Source organism: Diachasma alloeum, unplaced genomic scaffold (genome assembly GCF_001412515.2).
Source record: "Diachasma alloeum isolate Michigan unplaced genomic scaffold, Dall2.0 Dall_scaffold_00277, whole genome shotgun sequence".
NCBI lineage: Eukaryota > Metazoa > Arthropoda > Insecta > Hymenoptera > Braconidae > Diachasma > Diachasma alloeum.
This window is the reverse complement of record NW_021680416.1, coordinates 629438-651283: the sequence shown is the minus strand read 5'-3', so window position 1 is coordinate 651283 and position 21846 is coordinate 629438. Positions and strand designations below refer to the sequence as shown.

At 36.4% G+C, this 21846-nt stretch overlaps 1 protein-coding gene across 3 annotated transcripts in view; it reads right to left on the bottom strand.

The window, feature by feature from the left end:
• LOC107038124 (venom dipeptidyl peptidase 4) overlaps positions 1-21846 on the bottom strand; it is a 567343-nt gene that overhangs the window by 155611 nt on the left and 389886 nt on the right. For all 3 annotated transcript variants that reach the window (XM_029126098.1, XM_015257032.2, XM_015257031.2), the window contains one exon: positions 10717-10769. In XM_029126098.1, the coding sequence (XP_028981931.1) occupies positions 10717-10769 (53 nt within the window). The remainder of the gene's footprint in view (positions 1-10716; positions 10770-21846) is intronic.

Here is a 21846-nt window from a genome sequence, read left to right as displayed (position 1 = left end):
GGCTAAAATATATTCTGCAACCCTGTCTCCTCGTTGGCTACAAATTTCAACCCTCCGCATACATGCCTTCCCCTTCACCCGCTCGTAAAATCACGCGTTCTCGGTAGCATCGAGGAGGACTTCTCAGGACCGAAAAGAACTGAGGATTCGAATGGTCTCTGGAAAAGTACGTCGCAGAACTGATTAGGACTTACCAGGTCCATCTAGGTCTGGAGAGATCTTGAAAGACCTGTGTACGTCCAATCAGAACCAAATCCTCGACTCGGGATTGCAGAATATATTTTAGCCATTCTCATCTCCCCGTTTGCAGGCGGTGGTTAAATAAAAAATAGTGAACGTTGATTTCGTATTTATTGACCCCCCTGACGCCAATGAAACCCTCGGAGGTGACAGAAAAGACGAAAAAACAAAATTCCATTTTAACGTGGGTCAAGGGTCAGGGTAAAAGTCCATTTTCGCCAAAATTGAATTTTTCGTGAGAAGACCCGCTAAACCGCGATTCTAACCTCGCTTCGCTCGGTTTGATCGCGGTTTACGGGCCTTCTGACGAAAAATTGCATTCATCACACGGTCCAAAAGTATTTTCTGACGAATGTGATTATAGCCACGAATGTGATTTCGGCCTACAAAGCCACATTCGTCAGAAAATACTTTGTGGACCTTGTGATGAAAATAACTATTTTAGCCGGGTGAACGTTGATTCCAATGATTTAAGCGACGGACTATTTAGAACTCTCAAAAGTATGTGGAAAAAGTGAAAACTGAAAAAGTTTTTTTTTCACATTTTCAAAGGGTCAGATTTTCCGTTTTTCCAGGGGGAAAGTCGACTTTCGCCAAAATCGATTTTTTTAGCCGGGTGAACGTTGATTCCCACTATTTAAGCGACGGGCTATTCAGAGCTCTCAAAAGTATGTGGAAAAAGTGGAAACTGAAAAAGTTTTTTTTTCACCCCGAGCCAAAGGGTCAGATTTTCGGTTTTTCCAGGGGAAAGTCGACTTTCGCCAAAATCGAATTTTTTAGCCGGGTGAAGGTTGATTCCGTATTTATTGACTCCTCTAATGCCAATGACACCCTAGGAGGCGTCAGAAATGTCGAAATAAAAAATTTTCATTTCACTTGAAACAAGGATCAGATTTGTTAACAATTTCAATTTTAATTGAGACAACGCATGCAAGCAGTGGGGCCAGGGTGGCTAGAATAAATTTTGCAGCCTTCTCCCCTTGTTGAGTAAAAATTTCAAGCCTCTGCATACATGCCTCTCCCCTCCACCCTCTCGTGAAATGTCGATTTTCGAGATTAAAAAAAAACAATAATTGCATTTTTCATTTCAATAACGTATGCGTAAACAGGGATATGAACCCGGATTTAATGTAGTCCCATAGAGTTACGGAGACCGGTAAGGATTTGGAAAGTCTGAATACAAGTCCTGCGTACACCTAACAAGTGCTGAAATGGGACATAACCAGAGGTATAAAGGTCTCGGAAGCACTTGGGAAGAGGCTTCCCAAGACCTATCCAGTTTCGAACGGAAAGACCTAAGTAGAATTTGTCAGTTCCAATTATTCGACTCGAGATTGCACCGTTTTACCACTTCGCTATTGAATTTAGTATGAAATTAACAATTGGAATGGAATCATCGTAAATTGAACAGTTTAAAATAGCAACTTCAATAATTAATCAATTTTATTGAAACATTAATAAATATTTCGTTTTTAAACGGAAAAATCTTTTTGTAACGCAACTATATTTTCTACCGAACGCGTTCGGTAAAATTTCACTTCCATTCGTTTTCATAACCTTCAGTACAGATGGGTACAAGAAAAAAATACCCTAACGGTGTGGGAAATTTTACTGTACAGGAGGATAATTTTTGCATCGATAGGTGTTTTTTTTTTACCGAACGCATCGTCAAGCATTCTCCACAAACAGTTCTTTTTTTATTGAATCATCTTTCGCTCCACGATTACCTTTCGTACAGTATAACATTGCCGTGATTTTCCAGGTATTTCTTATTCAATTTCTCTCTTCGTGCATAAGTAATTGCAACGGATATCAGAATGAAATGCTAGTTAATTCGAGTGCCTCCTCTAGCTTCGCATCAAGTGACTTCTGTTGCGTTCTCCAACAATTTTCCTTCCGACTTCAAGATAAACTCACCTATCTCCGGAATTTAACTTCACTTCATTCCATTTTCTACTCTTCCCGTAGGAGCTACCCGTGCAAGGAAAATACAAATTCAGGACGAGATATGTAAATGAAGTGTTCATCCCTGCATAATTCATTAAACGTTGCATCGCATTTCGAAGCATGAACGAGTTCAGTCGACAGAGGAGATAGTCCCTTCATTGTTAACGAATATATTCAGTTGAACGGTTATCCGGCTATTCATCGACTGCAGAGAAAATTCACCAGATTCGAATAATATTTGTTCGACAGAAAGTGGGCGGTTCGTTAACCTGTCGGAAGGCGCGCTATGAGACTTTCTCTCACAAACATTTTCAAGATATAGCATATAGGTATAATATATTATCTATTGCGGATTTTTCCTCGTTTCCAATAATTTCGATGGAATAATTCAATTGAAATTCACAATTTCCATGGATTTTTCCATGAAAATCATGAATTTTCAATGAGAAAATGACGTGAAATTTCAGTAAAGCTATCATTTGTTTAATAAAGCTAAAATTCGAAAAATTCAGTTGAAATTTTTCAACAGTGTATTGAGAGGGTGAAAAACTAGACTTTTTGTATTTTTAAACGGAAAAAAAATGTCTGCACGCCAAATACTCCGAACGATCAAAAGTTTTTTTTATCAGAAATTGTCTTACGACACTCCCTTCACGCTCTGAAAAATCTGCAAACCCCTGAGGAAAATATCGCGGATTCTGGAATATTATATACCCGATCCAAGACTATTTGTTGCCGTCTACCTTAAAATTAAAAATATTGAACGGAACCATTATTATATGCCTCAAGTAACTCGCTGTTTCCGATATAAGAAAATCTTCGCCGGAATGCACCAATAATTTTATAAAAAATATTTTATGGGAATAGATCCAATTGTGAGAGATTCTCTCACTATGCGCCTAAAGAACTATGGGAGGATCACGCGCCTACTGACGGGTTAAGCATCAACGAATGATCTTTCAGCGCGCTGAGCTCATTTCCCCGAAAACTTTGTTAGAGCATTCTTCGAGTAAACATGAACTTATGTTGGATAACGCGCATGTTGGTTCCCACTGGCTAACTTGGATAGAAGACGTATATTTTACCCTGCGTTATATACAAACTGCAGGGAACGATTTGTTTTCCGACGCGCAATGATAGTAGTTTCTAACATTTCCTCGCCCTCAAGTTTCCCCAACTTCTGTACCAACTCTAGTCTTCATGTAAATGGATCCTATCTCGAGCTCTCAAATCAATCACTCGATCGTGTCAACTAATGCTTGATTGCTACTTCTCAACTTCTCCATTTTCCGGTGCGGTGCTTTAAAGTGAAACATAACCTCAAAAATTGAATTATTTTTAATTGGCTCTAACTAGCTCTTAAATTCGCTCTATTTTCTAAATCAGATTTCACAATGAGTGCAAGTGCGTTGCTTCTATACTGAGAGAAAAATTTCCTAATATGTAAACTACATTTACTTGAGGGAAGTAAATTATTTTTAATGACTTGAATCTCAGAATGTTTGCGCTTCACGGAATCCGAATAAATTCTCATTTATCACTGTCGTTCCGCGTTGGATTATGAATACATTATACACTACAAAAACCAGCTGTCTGACAGCTATCTGAATTTAACATGTCAGATGGTAAAAGACGTCTAAATCTTCAAAAGTGTCTGAAAATCTGACTAATGTCTGAAAATTTCACCTACCATTTCTGTCTGATAATGATGGTAGCCATTTTTTGTGTCCGAAAAATTTCAGGTATTTATTCCCAGATATTTTCTGTGTCTGAAATTCAGTTATTTATGAGCAATTCAAACATTTCACTATTAAGATATCTCACCTGATTCAGACGGCAAATTCCATTCAAACATTAATTTTTAAGATATTTCTCATGTCTGAAAAGTTGACTCATCCGCTGCAAAAACTAGGTGTCTGACAACCATCTGAATTTAAGATGGCAAATGGCAAAAACGTCTGAATCTTTAAGTGTCTGAAAATCTAACTGATGTCTGAAAATTTCAAACACCGCTTGTATCTGAAACTGATGTCTGTATCTTAATTTCAAACATCTTCGTGTCTGAAATTGAAATACCTCCGTTGATTCAGACACATTTTAATGTCTCAAAAATGTCTACAAAATCGTCCCAAAAGTGCTTGAAAAGTGTCTACAAAAGTGTCTGAAATTTAGACATTAGTTTTCGCAGTGATATATCGAAACATTGAAAGTGCATAAAAAAATCAGGAAAACGACAAATACTTAACGAATTTTCTACGCAATTTGAGTGAGTTCATTCGCGGTAGTGCATTTGCATTGATAAAATCATACTTGAGTACCGGAATACTTTAAAACATGAAACCTTTCCCGGGCCACATCAGTTGAGATGCTTGAGAGAATTAAGTGATTGAGGAAAAATTGTCTCAAGCAAATTGACTTCAAATATTAGAAATTTTCCTTCTCAGCGTATGCGTTCCCATGGTAAAAAAAAATGCATTTTTTCCGTATTGAAAAACAAAATTACCATTATTTTTTTAATGCATCCGTTGCATCTCTATTTTCTTCGCCTGCGAAAGGTTGAAAGATTAATGCACAAAACAGCTAATAAAAAATCATTATATTTCTCTTTATCGTCACCTCTCAGTGCTTCCTCTGCATTTTAATCATCTTCCAGGCCTTTCTTCTCTGTTTCATTAAGAAACTTCTCCCATATTGAAGGATATTTAATGAAGATTTGATGAAGTTCTCGCAGGAACCGTTAAATAGACTGACGATCAGGAAATGAAGCAAGTTGTCTCCTTCATGTGAGCAGGAGTACAAGTACAAATCTAGTGCGGTGGCGGTTATATCCCACTATATCATGAACTTTCTGAGTGACTACCACTTAGATGCTCCAGAAACAAAAGCCACCTCAACATTGATGCTAAAATGTGCATGTTAACAACAACTCTTTGTGAACAGAGTGACAACTTTGCGACGTTCGTTAACAACTGAAGAGGCTTGACAACTGCTTACGTTGGATCGATTTTGTGACTTGGCGTACCTAAATTTTCTCGATGTAAAATGTATGCAAACCCAGCTTACGGACTTAGATCTTAAGCTCGACAACTGATGCTCTCCAATATCAAGGGACGCAGTTGCGCAACTTCAATTTCAACTTGATTACGACTACCCACAATGATGTTATATAACATCGCGTTTTAACGCGAAGTGTGAATTTTGCTATTTTTTGCGAAACAACTAGGGGGCTACGCCCCCTGCTGCATATGACCCCCATGATTTTTAATCTGACCCTCATGACCCTTATTTTTGACCCTTAATTTTGAAGTCTTAATTTCCTGTGCAAAAATTTCATCACCAAAAGTCGACTTAGATTTTTATAATATAGAAAAGATATATAGAGACCCTTATTTTGATTAGTTCAGTCATGACCCACATAACTCTTATTTGGACCCTTAATCTGACTCTCGTGGCCTTTAATCTGACCTTTGTGGCCCGTTTTTTGACCCTCGTGACCATTACTATGCCCTCAAGACTCTTATTTTGACCCCCATAACCCTTACTTTGGCCCTCCTGACCCTTAATTTGACCCTCGTGACCCTTATTTTGACCCTTGTGACCTTGATTTTCGAAGTCTCAATTTCGAATACCAAATTTTCAACACTAGAAGCCGATTTAGATTTTTATAATATAGACATTTCCATTTTTTCTTGGCGAATTTTTTTGCAAAAATTTATTTTCGTTCTTGATTCATTTTCACTTAAAAATTCATGTAAATTGTGAAATTTCCACCGTTCTGCCGCTAAAAAATTGGTCCTTTACTTGAATTTCCAGAGAAACTTTAAATTTCATTAACTTTTTCCTTCTAAATGGAATTCAAGGTCCTTTTCCAGAAAATTCACCCAAACCCCCATGACCCTTATTTGGACCCTTAATATGACTCTCGTGGCCTTTAATCTGACCTTTGTGGCCCTTATTCTGACCCTCGCGACCCTTATTTTGATCCCCATAACCCTTACTCTGGCCCTCCTGACCCTTACTTTCGATTAGGTCGATTTAAGTCGATTTAGATTTCTATAATATAGAGATTTCCATTTTTTCTTGCCGAGTTTTTTTGCAAAAATTTATTTTTGTTTTTTGATTTATTTTCACTTAAAAGTTCATGTAAATTGTGAAATTTCCGCCTTTCTGCTGCTAAAAAATTGGCCCTTCACTTGAATTTCCAGAGAAAATTTAAATTCCATCGTGTTTTTCCCCTTAAATCGAATTCAAGGTCCTTTCCCGAACAATTCACCCAAATTTTCTCAAGTACAGCTATATTTTCTATGAGAGTATGTCGATTGAGTTACGTTCAGCATTGATAAAGGCCTTACTCAATGCCCTCGGGGAGAGAGCACTATCTTCCATCGTGATGAGTATATTTGAGATTTATTATCCGTTTTCCTGTTGATAGACTTCGGCATGCGATCCCCGGACAGTCTGCTTCAGGATCTAGGTCAGTGCAATTGAGTGTTGCAATCTCTAGTTTTTTATGATTCCATCACTTTGCTCATTAATTAATAACTATCACCTGTCAAAGGTTTCAGTCATTCATTCTCATACTCAGCCCTTTGTGTTTACTCATTGTGATGAACCACTTCCATTTAATTATAGGACTCAATTTGCGATGGAATTTCCTGTGAAGTCGTGCATAAAAAATGTGCGGAGTACTACATAAATAGACCTTTCGCGATGGACAAGCTGGAACACTGCAATTTTTCGTGTCAACCCTTTGACTCATTCATTCTGCTCCATTTTTTTCTTCTCCCCTAACGTATACCTTTACATAGTCGCTTTTCTTTTTTATATTTTTCCGTTATTTCATGTTACATGGTATCCTTTCATGTTTAGTTCAAAAACAGAAATATTCTGAAGTTAAGGGGAGCTGTTCCGTCGCAAGGGATTATTAAAAACTCAATTTATAAATTATTCAGCAGTCATTTCAAAATATCACTTGAAGACATTAATTGTAACGAATTTCATGAGTCTGTAACGATCGATTCCACTGTTTATGCAAATTATAGCACTTGAGGCTCGGAATAAGTAGTCTTTTCTTCTGAAACTAATTCGTCATCAATTCCCCACTTCAATTTCCCCCAACTCACAGCGTAATAACCTCTTCTAATAAGAACCCTGAGATCTCCTTGAGTCACGACACCACGAATATTGAATCAACGTCGAGTTGACGACGTGCAAACTGTTGGTGACGGGAATTCCATATTCACTGTTGGAAATTTCTTGAAATTTCATGGGCAATATTGTAGTAAATCTCATAAGAGTGACATTGTATCGAATTAAAATGGATACGGAAAAAAATGGTTATGAAATTTCAAATTCTAAGTAGAACTCACGGAAATTCATGAGTTTTCAGTGGGAATGAGATGGAAATTTCACAACTTGATTGAATTTTCAGTGGAACGTGAATATTCAGGAACAAAATGACAAGATATTTTAATTTTTTCCTGAATTTTCCTGATTTTCCCGAATTTCAACAAAATAATTGAACTGAAAAATCAAGTATTTTATTGATTTCCAGATCATTTGAACAGAAAATGACAGGAATATTTGATTTTTCAATGACAAAATTTCTGGAAATTTCAGTGAAACATGATAAAAATTTTCGGAATTTGGCATGGAAAATTCAGACGAAAATTCACACATAGAGAAATTTTCTACAAAAAATTTGTGTACTAGTACTATAAAAATTATCGATCAGCATCGGAAAGATTATTGGGGGTACTATAATTTTTATGGTGCCCCCAATTATAATATTCATAATAATAATCTACACAGTGAATGAATAAATTAATCAGATAATTGGAAAAATAATGTGGTTTTATGCAAAAACAAAACTAAAAAACATCACATCCTATAGTCGTTTGCATGAATTTCGTGTAAACAATCGTATTGCCCTTAAGGGGAAACTACTGTGAGTTTTAAAAGCCGTGGGTTATTGGAGTGAGACTTTGCATACGTTGAAGATCGATTATATAGATCTGAAAACGAATAATTAGTGCAAAAAAAAAATTGTTTATTGTTCGTCTGCCCGAAAATGCTTAAAATCCTAAAAACAGTCCAGGGCCTCCAATTTTTGAGCTACAAAAGATTTTTTTTTTTGAAAATTTTCGGAAAAATATGTGGAACAACAATTACGAGCCAGTTTTCTGAAATTCGATTTCTACACAGCTGATTTCGGTTATTTTCATGTAAAAAATTCACTATTTGTGCAAAAAAAAAATTAAAAAAGCTAATTTAGCCATGTAAGAGGCGAATTTAAAAAAAACTAGCTCGTAATTGTTATATTCCACATATTTTTCTGAAAATTAAAAAAAAAACATCCCTTGTAGCTTACAAATTGGAGGCCCTGGACTGCTTTTGGCCTTTTAAACGTTTTCGGGCAAACGAGCAATAAAACAAAAGTTTTTTTGCACTAAATATTCGTTTTCAGATCTATATAATCGATTTTCAATGTATGAAAAGTCTCACTCCAATAACCCACGACTTTTAAAACTTATAGGGGAGGATGGGGCAAAACGGCCCCCCTTCAATCGTCAATATTTTCCGATTCAATAATCCGATTGGGATGAGTTAGAGCTCGTTTTGAAGAATGAAAAATTATCTTCAAAATGAAGTTGAAACTGGGAATTTTCACAATGTCATTCACAAGTTATTGACAATTGAAGGGGGGCCGTTTTGCCCCACCCTCCCCTAGTAGTCTCCCCGTAACGGATCTGATTACAATCTTTGCGTCTGAGGGCCTCAAGTAAAACTATTCTATTCTGCTCTATTCTATGATGACCGAAACCTTTCGATTCAGCTGCATGAATCCCAGAATATAATAATCCCATTTCGTCCATCAGCAAACCCATCCAGATGGAACGAAAACAATGGCTCCCTTATTCAATGCATTCTCATCCCGACTCAACAATTAGACGAACGCCAAGACATTCAGGTGTCTAGAGCGCTTAGACGTTCGTTATTACCGTCTTTGTAAGTGACGTCGGCAACGGGCAAAAACCCTTCCTTCCGGTATACAGAAGATGAGCTCAACGTTGAGAAATACCGTTGAGAGAAATGAAGGCTTCTGCTGCGTCGACGACCACAGAATGACGGCAATTCTTCCCCCCGGAGTGGAAAAAAAAACAAGCCCGAGAATTTTCTCCCAGGGTTTCTATTTAAGTGGATTCTTTGTACCCGGAAAGAAGGAATTTGCTAAATGAAAAAGGAAACAAAATGGAAATAAGGATGAGTACATTTGAATGCAAAAAAATTCACAAATTGCGGTGATGACTGCTGAAGAAGAAGAAAAAAATAGCTAACGTTCGTGAAAATCCTAAGGTTAAGCCACGGTAAATCCTCGCTACCTTAATCAGGAGATGATTTTTCTCTCTCGCTCGCTCCTTTCCTGCACTCGGATACCAAGTTAATGTACAAATTTAACTGGAGGTGGCAGAGGAAAGCTCAGTGGGTCGCCGTCTGAAGGACCAGTGGTAGAAACAGAGAAAACCACGGGGGCAAGGCGGATTAAATTCTGGCGCACTTCGTAATTTGCGCTGCACATACATTTGTATGTGCAGACACAGGGGTCTTGCGTCGAGATTAAAATGCAAATCAAAAATTTTCTACTTGAGGTAAGTGTGAAATATTACAGGAGGTTTGCGTAGGGTAAGCAGCTTGTTTATAGATCATTTGGAGAAAAGTTTCTGGTTTTTGGAACAAAGTCGATGATTTTGAAGGTTATCAACGTTCCTCCGGACGTGAGGAGATCGACCTGTAGGGGGTGATTATAAGATGAATGTGTTTTGGGTTTAAAAGACCCAGAAAAAAATTTTAAATCGTTCAAATTTAAGTTTTGGATTTGTGACAAAGTTTTTCATCAATTGTTCGCTAATGAATGGATGGAATTGAGTCTTTTTTCTTAAATGTAGGTATTGTTGAGCCCTATCAATCGTCATTAATTCAAATTTAATTCATAGACTATTTTTGTTAATTTTCGATTTTTTTTTCGAAAATCGGTTGTCCCACGATGACTAAAAAAAATATTCTGAATTGATTAAATGATGGCTTAAAAAATTTGTTTGGATGTCCTTTTGATCGAGTTCGAAGATGAAGGCGATAGCAATAATCGTTATTTTGATTTATTTGGAAATTTTCAAAAATTTAAAATTTTAAAATTTCATTTTCATGATCTGATTTCATTGAGAGGAATTATTATATTATACTGATATTATTTAACATAAATATCTCTTCATTTAAAAATGAGAAAAACTGTTCCTACAATTTGTATACTACAATGGGAATAGAATCCAATAAATTTAATTTAATCTAACCGGAAAGAAAAATTGGAAAGAAAACAATAAAATAAATTAATATAATACAATATAATCTAGCGACGGGCGCGAAGCGCCCTTTCGCTAGTAGTTAACGAATCTCATTTGGAATAAATGAATCAGTCTATCACTGTAGATTATTATAAAGTAGCAGTGAGTGAGAAGTACATTAAATACTCACAAAGTTTGCAGGTTGACGATCCTGTATTCAGCCAGGTAAGTGTGGCGGTAGAACTGAAACATTGAAAACATCGAAAATAATTGATAAAAATCGACTCATATGCCAGATCAGTACACGACAATCATCAATAGCTTCGTCAAATTGAATTCAATTGATACTGAAAAGCTTTCAAAACAGAGTCTCATCACGGAAAAATCGACAGAAAACAGTTTCATGAATAAAAACAACTCAACTCCGTTCGGCAAACAAAATTATCTGATACACCTACGATCCCCCTTCATGATAAAACAATTTCCCCATAGCGAATGCAGAACGTATCATGCACCCGACAGATTTATCTTCCAATTGCTAACAAAATTCCCTCTCCCCCTCCCGCGCCACTAAAAAATAGAATGAAACCTAGTTTTTCTATAGTAAAACTGACATATATGCCCCATCTTTTCATCCACACTCGGAAAATATGAAATTTTCTGGTGCCAGGTAGGTATTAATAGTCAACAGTTCTCGCCAATAAATTATGGTCTCTCCGGTGTATGGGTAGATAGCGTTCAGTATCGAGGCCTTGCCATCAATAATGTTCACCGATATGGAAGGATTCATGGTGCCCCGGTGCTATTTTGCTTCCATTAACTCTTTCAGGAATATACCATAAATCATGACTGTTGCCTGGTATATACACAAGGGCGAGGCTACATCCGAGTATATGTATAGTGATAGAGATCGAAGGGATGTTGCACTATTTTTAAAACGGAGAGAAAAGTTGCCGTAAAATTAACACTGTAATGCTCCAAGTGTATGCGGAAAAACTTGAGGGGAATTTTCTACAATTTTGAAGCACAGAGGGTGTTGTGTACCGACAGGGCAATATTCTTGAGCTAGATCCAAAGAAAAATGTATTTCTCAGCAGCACCGACCGGTACTTCGGGAAAGTTCGCTGGTGAACAGTTCGAGAAGTACTTTTCCCAAGTACTTTTTGTATCCTTGAGGGAAGTACCACCTCTACCGATCAAGTAGAAATACACTGTTGGAATTTTTTTGAAATTTCATGGAAGATATAATAGAAAATCTTATAAGAGTGACATTGAATCGAATTTAGGGAAAAAATGGTTATAAAATTTCAAGTTTCAAGTAGGAGTGAGATAGAAATTTCATAACTTGATTAAATTTTCAGTAGAACATAAATATTCAGAAATAAAATAACATAAATTTTCCATTTTTCTCTGAATTTTCCTGATTTTTCTAAATTTTCACAGAATAATTGAACTGAAAAATCAATTATTTTATTAATTTCCAGATCATTTGAACAGAAAATCAATGAAATATTTGATTTTTCAATGACAAGATTTCTTGAAAATTCAGTGGAACTTGAACATGATAAAAATTTCTGAAATTTGGCACGGAAAATTCAGATGAAAATTTTCAACAATGCTAGGAGGAAGTAGCTTCACTAGTTTCTGCCAGTACTTTTAGTACTTTTCACAAGTACCAGAGGTACTGGTGAAAAGTAATTTTTGAACTTCTCTCAAGTACTTTTATCATTTAATTTCAATACTTTCAATTGATTACTTCATTGAGAAAAGCGAATATTATCGACGGATAAAAAGAGCTTTCTTGCGCATTTTTGTAAGTAGACGGATTCAGAAGAAGATATTTGTAGGAAAAAATCAGTATATTGCGATTGTGATGGGTGCTTTCTAAACCGAATTGATTTTCAATTTTGAGAATCGTAATTTACAGTGTACAAGTATCTTTTGATTAAAAATCCAAGGAAACTGGAGAACTGCTGTCTTCCTACTACCGAGAGCATTGATCGATTCCTCCCTCCCTTAATTCAATTCAAAGTCACTCCCCTAAAAATGACTACTGAATTATTCATGAAACTCCCCTTTTTCATCCATCAGTTTTCACTAAATTTTGTCAATAAATATATCACCGATTCCTCATTTTTTTCCCCGCGCAGTAATCGCCCGTGTCCTTCAGCGTTGTCCTCTCACGCCCTTTTATGTTCAATTAAAGTAGCGTAATGAAATTTAATGTCAGTGACTGAGCAATCCAATAAAAATTCAATTACTCCAAATTGACTGTAAACGATCGGGCCATTTGCAATTTATAGCGTCAAAGGAACACTCGGTAGGTATTCTTTGCATATAACTGACTATTTTCCAGTCTGTCCCATGTCCTTAATCCTCCAGGACCCTTCTCTCACGTAATCCAGGACGATTGCGTCGGTTCACTTCTCTATTTGGATTCCCCTCTGTTGAGTCTTCTCGCTCTGGTTATGCACTTAACGCCCTCCCTCCCACCCACTCACGGTCTCTTTCAGTGAATCGCTCGATTCCGTTTTTGGCTTCAATCCAACTACTATGTACGGAATATTTCGAAATAAATCGCTTCTGCTAAAGAGGGAGCCTCTCCCGGTATACGGCATTCAGAATACTGTATAAAATGGAGAGACGGAGGTGGGTAAAATATGGAAACACATTTGTGGGCTATTGCTTCCTGTCTTCGCAAGAATTTTTGAGCATTGCTATATTTTAGAATTTGTTTTTTCCTCTTTTCGTGTCGGGAAATGCATCCGGCTTTTGTTGTGGTCTTGTTTATGCTAATGTTTTTTGGCGCGTTGCTGGTGAGTCTTGGGAATTCATGGGATGATGAGATAAGTCGTTGGGCACTTCTCAATGAGTGAATTCGGGAGTTGGGGCGGACGCAATTTCATTATTGCAGTTATGATTGCATTATTCCGGAGCGCAGTTAGCGGACAGGAGGCTCGGGAGATATTGCAGGTGGAACTCTTCATATTCGAGTGGGAGATGAAGTTAATTGTTGGGTGGAGTTATCTCTGGAGCTGTAACATGGTTGTTTATACGGAGAAAAAGTTTTTGGTTTCCTGTTGCATATTGTTAATGATAGTCTTGAGTTACAAATAATTTCATTCGGACTTTTTTCAAGTTTGGTGGATTTGTTTGAATAATGTGTGGATGCCACATTCGTTATGCCCGTTTTCCTGTCAAATTCGATATTCCTTTTTTCCATCAATTGTTTATAATTCAGTAGCGAATTGGTAAAACGATGCAAGTCAATTGTGACTATTGACCAGTTTTCAATGAATATCTCGGAATGTAAGGGAGATTCCGCAATTCCACAATTCCACAATTTTTTTAAAGTCAAGATATTCCTCATAATATCCATCAAATCAAGTTACAATATCTTGACTCAAATACGGACAACTTGGTTTCGCCGTATATTCTCCACATATTTGTCAAGGAGAGAAGAAATTAAATCATAAAAAATTCATTTGTCAGTTCTCCAAATATTTGAAGTGAAGTAACGGGTTTAATTTCGACAATTGTAAAGTACACCCGTCGAGATAGTAACGGAAAAAGATGCACTCAGTCGGATATGTGGGCAGCGATATTCTAAATCAAGGAGTGCGGGTCAACGCATGGTCGGGCCAATAGTGTAGCACATGGTGCCACGACGTTTGTGGTGCGTCCACAGCGACCCTTCCCGTCCCTTCAACCCCCAACAAATACAGGTATAGTGGAAGCTACTAGTACTTTGGTTTGCTCGCGTGGCTGAAGACCAGGATCGTTAACCCGCGGGCTGTAGCGCCGCACACCTGCTTGAAAATTGAACGTGTACGGGTCAGCTCGTCTGTGTTATCGCTAATTTTACTGGCGAACGCGTTCCAGCTTGACACGTTAGTGTATGTCCACCTCAATCATCCTTTCGTGTGGTAAATTCGCTGTATCACGGAGTGGAAAGATTTTTCATTTTGGATCGGATCAACAATGGGATAGAGCAACTCACGGGAAACTAATAAAAAAAAACTCACGGGGAACGACGAATTAAAATGAATAGAGAATTTTTGGGACAAAAGAGAACATCTAGAATTTTTTTTACTGGAATTTCCAGTAAAAAAAATTTATTGTAGACATCGGCATAATCGAAATTTTGAAGTACAGTTAAATTTTGAATGAGTCAATTACTAATATTACTCACCAATTTTTTGATTATAAAACTAACTATCAATTTAAATTTTCCAATTCCGAATGATTTTATCAACCAATAATTGAGAAATTAAATTACCAATTAAAAGACCAATTAAATTACCAATTATTATGTTTTTATATTATTTCAAATTTCAATTATGATGAATAAATCTAAATTACTGTAAGATGCAACGTCTCATAATATTACTAAAGTAATGATTGATGCCGATCTATGACATATTGGACATTTTTATGAGAACAAACGACATGGGAAGGGGCGAGATTGTAAAATCACAGTACAGTATTTGATTAAATTATTCTTCTCTATTACAGAAAAATTCGTAGATTTGGAGTAAAAATTCAGTTTCGCTGGTGGAATTTTGGACGAAATTCCGGATAAATTTTACAATTTTTGCGTTCGAATGGAAGCTTTGTAATTTGTCGATTTTTCGATTCTCCCATTTCGCTTGGAAATGACTTAGATTGTCATGAAACGTTGAAATATGATGTTTTTAGAGAATGTCTATATGTACGTCTGTATGTGCGTGCAAAATTCTGGGATTTTTTTCAAATTTTCATAGAAAGAGGACTAAAGTGATAGATAAAAATCTTAAATTTTGGGTCACAATTGGTATTGTTTGGGAGCACATCTGCGCGAAATTTTGGTTCAATCGGCCCAATAGTTTTTGAAATACAGCGATTCCGAAAAAATTTTCTTTTCTCAATTTCTCGGAAACTACTGTATCAAATGAACTTTTTTTGCGTCACAATATTCCTTATAATATGCCTAATATGCCTAGCTATGAGGCCTATTAATATGCCTCGCTAACTACTGCGAGTCGCCTAGTAATTGATATTTTCTATTTTTATGATAAAATTGATGTAAACACGATAACGCTTGAAAAAATTAAGATAGGAAGATAAAATTTGGTATGATTTTAGCTCTTACGATATTACAGGCTGAGATTTCAGGTGGGCGAAAGCGAATTAGTAGTCTTAAAGATATTCAATTTTCTATCTAAAACTATATGGTTCAATATCTCAAAAACTATTAATCCAATTTCAATTTTTTTTAGAATATTCGTCTTGATGTCTCCTATGTAGTTCTTTCAAAATACATATGCCTGTTCCTACAAAATTTACGAGATATTGGCATTTTTCAATTTTTTTTGTCTGAAAGTTGTAAACAAACCATTTAGAATGCCTAGAATGTATTTTTTAATGTCCTAATTTGGGACTTGAAAAATGACTTAAATTTAATGACACAAACGTCTTGAAAAGGGAATAAAAAATTTTTGTGTTCCTATTCTATGGACAATAAATTGTACTTTAGAACCATTAGTTTCTTAAAATCAGAAAAACTTGTAAAACTGAATTTTTTTCTCTGTTTAGATACTCACGCACGTGTAGTGGCGATGAATAGAATTTCATGTTCTTTGTGAGCAACAATAGACACATGATTAGCATTCAGTTCTTATGTGTCCAGGTCATCTATACTGATAGACTGGTTCATTTATTCCAAACGAGATTCGTTAACTATTAACGAATGGTACAGTTGAATATAACCAAATGAATATTCGTTAATAGTTAATGAATGATTCACTTGAAAGGTGAAAATCGAGTCAAACAAGCCTCCTTAAATATGCATTTGTTAACTATTAACGAATGAACATTTGATACGACCGAATAGACTCTCATCTCCAATCGAATCCATTCTTTAATAGTAACTGATCCTTTCTATCAGTGTATAAAAAAATCATGCTAGTTACAAAAATACAAATAGATCAAAAGTTCTCTGAAGATTGGAATATGGGTGCTCAATGTTGTTATTGAGAATCAGGCTTCCACAAACATTCTTTCACAAACATTTTTTTTGATTACTTTGAATAAAGCCGAGTAGTTTTGACATACAATCAAGTGCTCTTATGATAAGAGACTAAAAATAGCTCTCTCATATTGACATTACCTTTTCCATTTTTTCCAGGCAATTAGGTACTGCTGCTTATCTATAATACGATATGAAATGAGTACTCATTCCCGTAACCGTATCCTGTTATTAAAGGGGAATTCTGTATCGTTAACATGAATAAAGAGAATGTGCTGGCAACTCAATAGACAATTGGCAACATTTTGGGAATATATAAGGAGGCGTTGACAATGAGAATAGTTCACTCTTCAAATTCCATCGCAACCATGAAGTTCCTTATTTATTCGTGTTTTATAATATTTACGACGCAGTTTTCGGCGTTTGCTGAACCGCGGACAAGTCACGTAAGTAATATTGAATGTAATTTTTTTGAAATTATATGAATTATGTAGATGGAGAGGAAAGTTGAATAAATTTTACTATATGAATACAGAAAAAAATAATAGGGGACGGTAGGTCAAAACGGACCGGGAGGGCAAAACGGACCCCTGACAGAAAATTGGTAATTTTTGTTTTTTATTCCCCTTCAAATCAGGAACACCGAATGTGTTGAATTAAAAGTGAGTTTCTTGGATCGTAATCATCACAGGGATTTTATAGACAATAAGTGTTATTGAACCGCAATTTCATCAGATTTGCTAATCACCTCAAATCACAAATGACTTCGAATTTGCTCCATTCGGAAGCAAAAAAAAAATTATCAATTTTTTGTCGGTGGTCTGTTTTGCCCTAGTGATCCGTTTTGCCCTGCAGTTCGTTTTGCCCGTATGGTCCGTTTTGCCCTACCCTCCCCTATAAAATCAGTTACCAACCGGTAAACCGGGTCAAGTCGATTTTGACTTTTGGTCAGTTTTTCATGAATATCTCGGAATCTAAGAGAGGTAGTAACATTTTTCTCATGGCCCTTTTCATAGCCCTCAATTGGTTCTACAAAAAATGTTTCAACAAAAATTTTTCTATCTCTTTTAGATTCCGAGATATTCCTCAAAAACTGGACAATAGTCAAAATCGACTTCACCCGGTTTACCGCTATGTTACGAAAATATATTTGAACCAAGAATAATATACTTGAATCAAGTATATTGAGCAATAATTCACTATTTCCTCGTATTTTTTGCTCCAATATAGAGTGAAAAAGACCTATAAATGGATTCCGCTCCACGATTACATGACGTTGGAAATTCTTCTCCAACGTCTTTCCCCCTGTTTTCAAATTTTCAATTGATTGAAATTTCAGCATGATTCGCACTGAATGCTCATGATTCCATTGAAAATTCAAATAGATTGAGGAATGTTTATCTCAATACTGTTCCGAAACAAGTCATTTTTTTTATTAAGCATTTTTAAACCTGAACGGTTTAATTTGCATGCAATAAACAATATACATGGTTTTCGTACATAAGACTCAGGTTACATTGACTCTATATTTTAATCGAACATTTGTCCAGGAATTCCGTAATAATGACGAGCGAGTTTTTGTCTAGTCTGGCCTAAAACTCCCCGGCATAATATGGTGGAAAATAGTTATTTTCATCACAAGGTCCACAAAGTATTTTCTGACGAAGGTGGCTTTGTAAGCCGAGCCGAAGGCGAGGCCGATGATCACATTCGTCAGAAAATACTTTTGGACCGTGTAATGAATGCAATTTTTCTCGCTTCGCTCGGTTAGATCGCGGTTTACGGGCCTTCTGACGAAAAAGTTTTTGTCGCGTAATTTTCTAACCATTATTTCTCTAGTATTAGTGTACTTCGGATATTCCCATAAGATATGATTTATATTTTCGTCTTCGTATTCACACTAGCCTATTGGGAAATCAGTGATCCCAATTCGCGCCAGGGAAAACAAGTCAGTTCGGTCATTTTTTTCCCACTTTTTTCTCCGTATAAACTTCAAAGATGATAAATATTGAAGACAAGTGTACTTTGCAGTAGATAATCGAGACAACCTCAGTTTCAGTTACCAGCCACGTCATAAAATCACATTGATATTCGTGGAGATCATTTCGAAATCCCGGAGAACTCCTGGTGGAACGGTACAAGATCTACAAAAGCACGAGACTCGTACTCTTGGCCGTTTGCTGCTATCAAATATAAGAAGGACATACCAGAAGACAGTCCCATAAGGGTGCGTAATCCGAATACAATATTGTTGTACATTCCGGATAGAACCACTTGAAACATTATCCATCTGAAGAAGAACCATGCAGCCGTGCATGAGACGACTATCATCTGATTTTTTTCAAAATTTTTATTAATTAACGACTAATGTTTCTAGTTAATGAATACCCACTTTCGTTTCCGACGACTTCCAATTGCAAAGGTTTCGGATCATGAATTTATTTATTTACACAACCGCAACAAAATCACATCCCCAAATCAAAATATTGTATCTTGTGTTCCATTACACGTACGAAAAAATTATATAGAAAAAAATAGCGATTTAGCTAGAAAATTCTACAAGACTTATCATGAACTTTCTACTAGGGGAGAGTCGGGCAAAATGGGACGTTTCGTGATCTTCTCTAATTGTCAATATCTTCATTTATAACTGAACATATTAACAATTGGAGAAAATCTCAATACGTCCCATTTTGCCCGACCCTCCCCTAGTTTTCAGCTGATTCTACCAAAAATGCCACAGCCTATCTGCATGTTTTTTTCAATCCAAATGTTCAATGGCACATATGTTTAATAGAAGTGCAATAGAATGTTCTATCGAATTCGCTAGGTTTTTCTATGAAATATTTCCGAGCGTGTAATAGTTCATTCTTCTGATGTAGCTTGATTACACGGTTCAATACCTGGACCAAAATATGTTCTGGGTTAGCTGGAAACATATGTTTGATGGTTCAGTCTTCCTCTGCGATGAAAGCGAGAACCTGCAAGATGACAGCATCATAATCTTGGTACGAGAGCTTCTTGGGATCCCAGAAGGATGTCCAGTTTCGGCGGTAAGTAATTATTCTTCAAATTTATATTATTTTGCCTCAGAAACCCGACGGGGTAGAATTGGATGCATCAAAAAGAACCAATTAAGATTTTCCGGATGAATTTCAAACTCCTTTCTTAATGTAGATTCTTCCAAATGCCTGTCATGATGGAGAAATGAAAACTTTTCACTCGAATCCACCTTTTCCTTCAGCTTAAGTATACTTAGCCAAAACCGATATTATTCGCCATAATTTTGATATTGTCTCATGTCACGTTCATATTAGAGCCGCACGTTAATAATAATCTTAATCCTTCAATCGGAGCATCCTAATGAGAAATTAATTTCTAAAAATCACTTCTTGTAATATTACGCTTAGGGAAGAAACGTGACCGTGTGAGCTTTGATCGAGATGTTGCATGGGTTAGACGCTGAAGATATTGAAAAAAAATCACAAGCCATTTAGTTTAGACTATGGAGAATCTATCGCCGGCGAGAACAAGTCGGGGACCGGGTCATATAGGCGTGATATCTTCGATTGATTTTCGAATTTCTCTACAAAAAATTTGACCGCCATTACGAGTCGAGCAACGCGACAACACCATACAACAGCTGATCGAGGTCGGTAAAGTCGGTGACGATAATTCAGTGCTGGAAGCATATGGACACGTATAACACAGAAACATTCATCTCACTGTTACAACCCCACTACTAGCCAAAGCGTGCGATGTTGCCCGATCAAAATTCGACTGGTACCACCGCAGTCACAAATCCTTTATTATTTATGAACATTTACTTTAATTATTGTTTTTGAGACCGGAAAAGTACGCCATAACACTTCTAATTTGATAAGAACAATAATTTGTAACGTCAACAATTTTATTATTTTTTTTTTAGTCAATTTTATTTTTCTTTTCAATTGAGTTGTCCCCTTGATAGGTTAAACATCCTTAAAGATAAAACTCTCTAGTTTAACCTCACAATTTATTTTGATTTCTAGGGGCACGTGGCAAATACAAGCGATCTTGACTTCCGTCTCAAAAACAGATCATTGTATTTCAACAGTGATCTCTCCAAGAAAAGCATAAGAATATTGACAAATATTTGGGAAAGTGATACGAGTTCCGCAGAGAATCTATTCAAGGGACACTTTTACATCGATGATCCAGCATTCATGATTATTAATCCAACGGTATCTTGATGCTCTTGATCAAATGAAAGACGAGTTTTTTTATTCATTGCTATGAATAAGCTTGCAGAAATAATGTATGGAGGAGTGGATAATGTATCAGTAATCATGTAACAATACCAATAAAGAAACTAGAAGAACAGATATTTGAGTGTCACATGACGTTTCAACCGAAATCATTCATTTGTGTAATTCTTAATTGACAAAATCTGACACATGTATGACTTGAGACACATAGCGCTGTTGATGTGACATGTGAAAAATGTGTCGTTTAACCATATCATAAAATTTCGGTTTCGGTTGTTTTCATAAATGATAATGATCAATTCAGTAGCGAAGCGGTAAACCGGCTTAAGTCGATTTTTACTATTGGCTAGTTTTTGACGAATATCTCGGAATCTAAAAGAGATAGAAAGATTTTTGTCACGACCTTTTTTGTAGAGCCAATAGAGCGTTATAAAAAAAGTCACGAGAAAAATTTTGCTATCTCTCTTAGATTCCGAGATATTCAGCAAAAACTGGCTAATAGTCAAAATCGACTTAACTCGGTTTACCGCTTCACTACCCCGAGTCGAATAATTGGACCTGACAAATTCTACTTAGGTCTCTTCGTTCAGAACTGGATAGGTCTTGGGAAGCCTCTTCCCAAGTGCTTCCGAGACCTTTCTACCTCTGGTTATGTCCCACTTCAGCACTTGTTAGGTGTAAGCAGGACTTGCATTCAGACTTTCCAAATCCTTGCCGGTCCCCGTAATTCTATGGGCCTATAGTAAATCTGCGTTCGTATCCCTATTTACTCATGCGTTATTGAAATAAAAAATGCAATTATTGTTTTTTTTTTAATCTCGAAAATCGACATTTCACGGGAGGGTGGAGGGGAGATGCATGTATGCGGAGGCTTGACATTTTTATCCAACAAGCGGAGAAGGTTGCAGAATCTATTCTAGCCACTCTTGCCCCTCCGCTTGCATGCATTGTCCAAATAAAAATGTGGAAAAAGTGAAAACTGAAAAAAAAATTTTCACCGGCGGCCACAGGGTCAGATTTTCGGTTTTTACTTGGAACAAGGGTCAGATTGGTTAACACTTTCTTT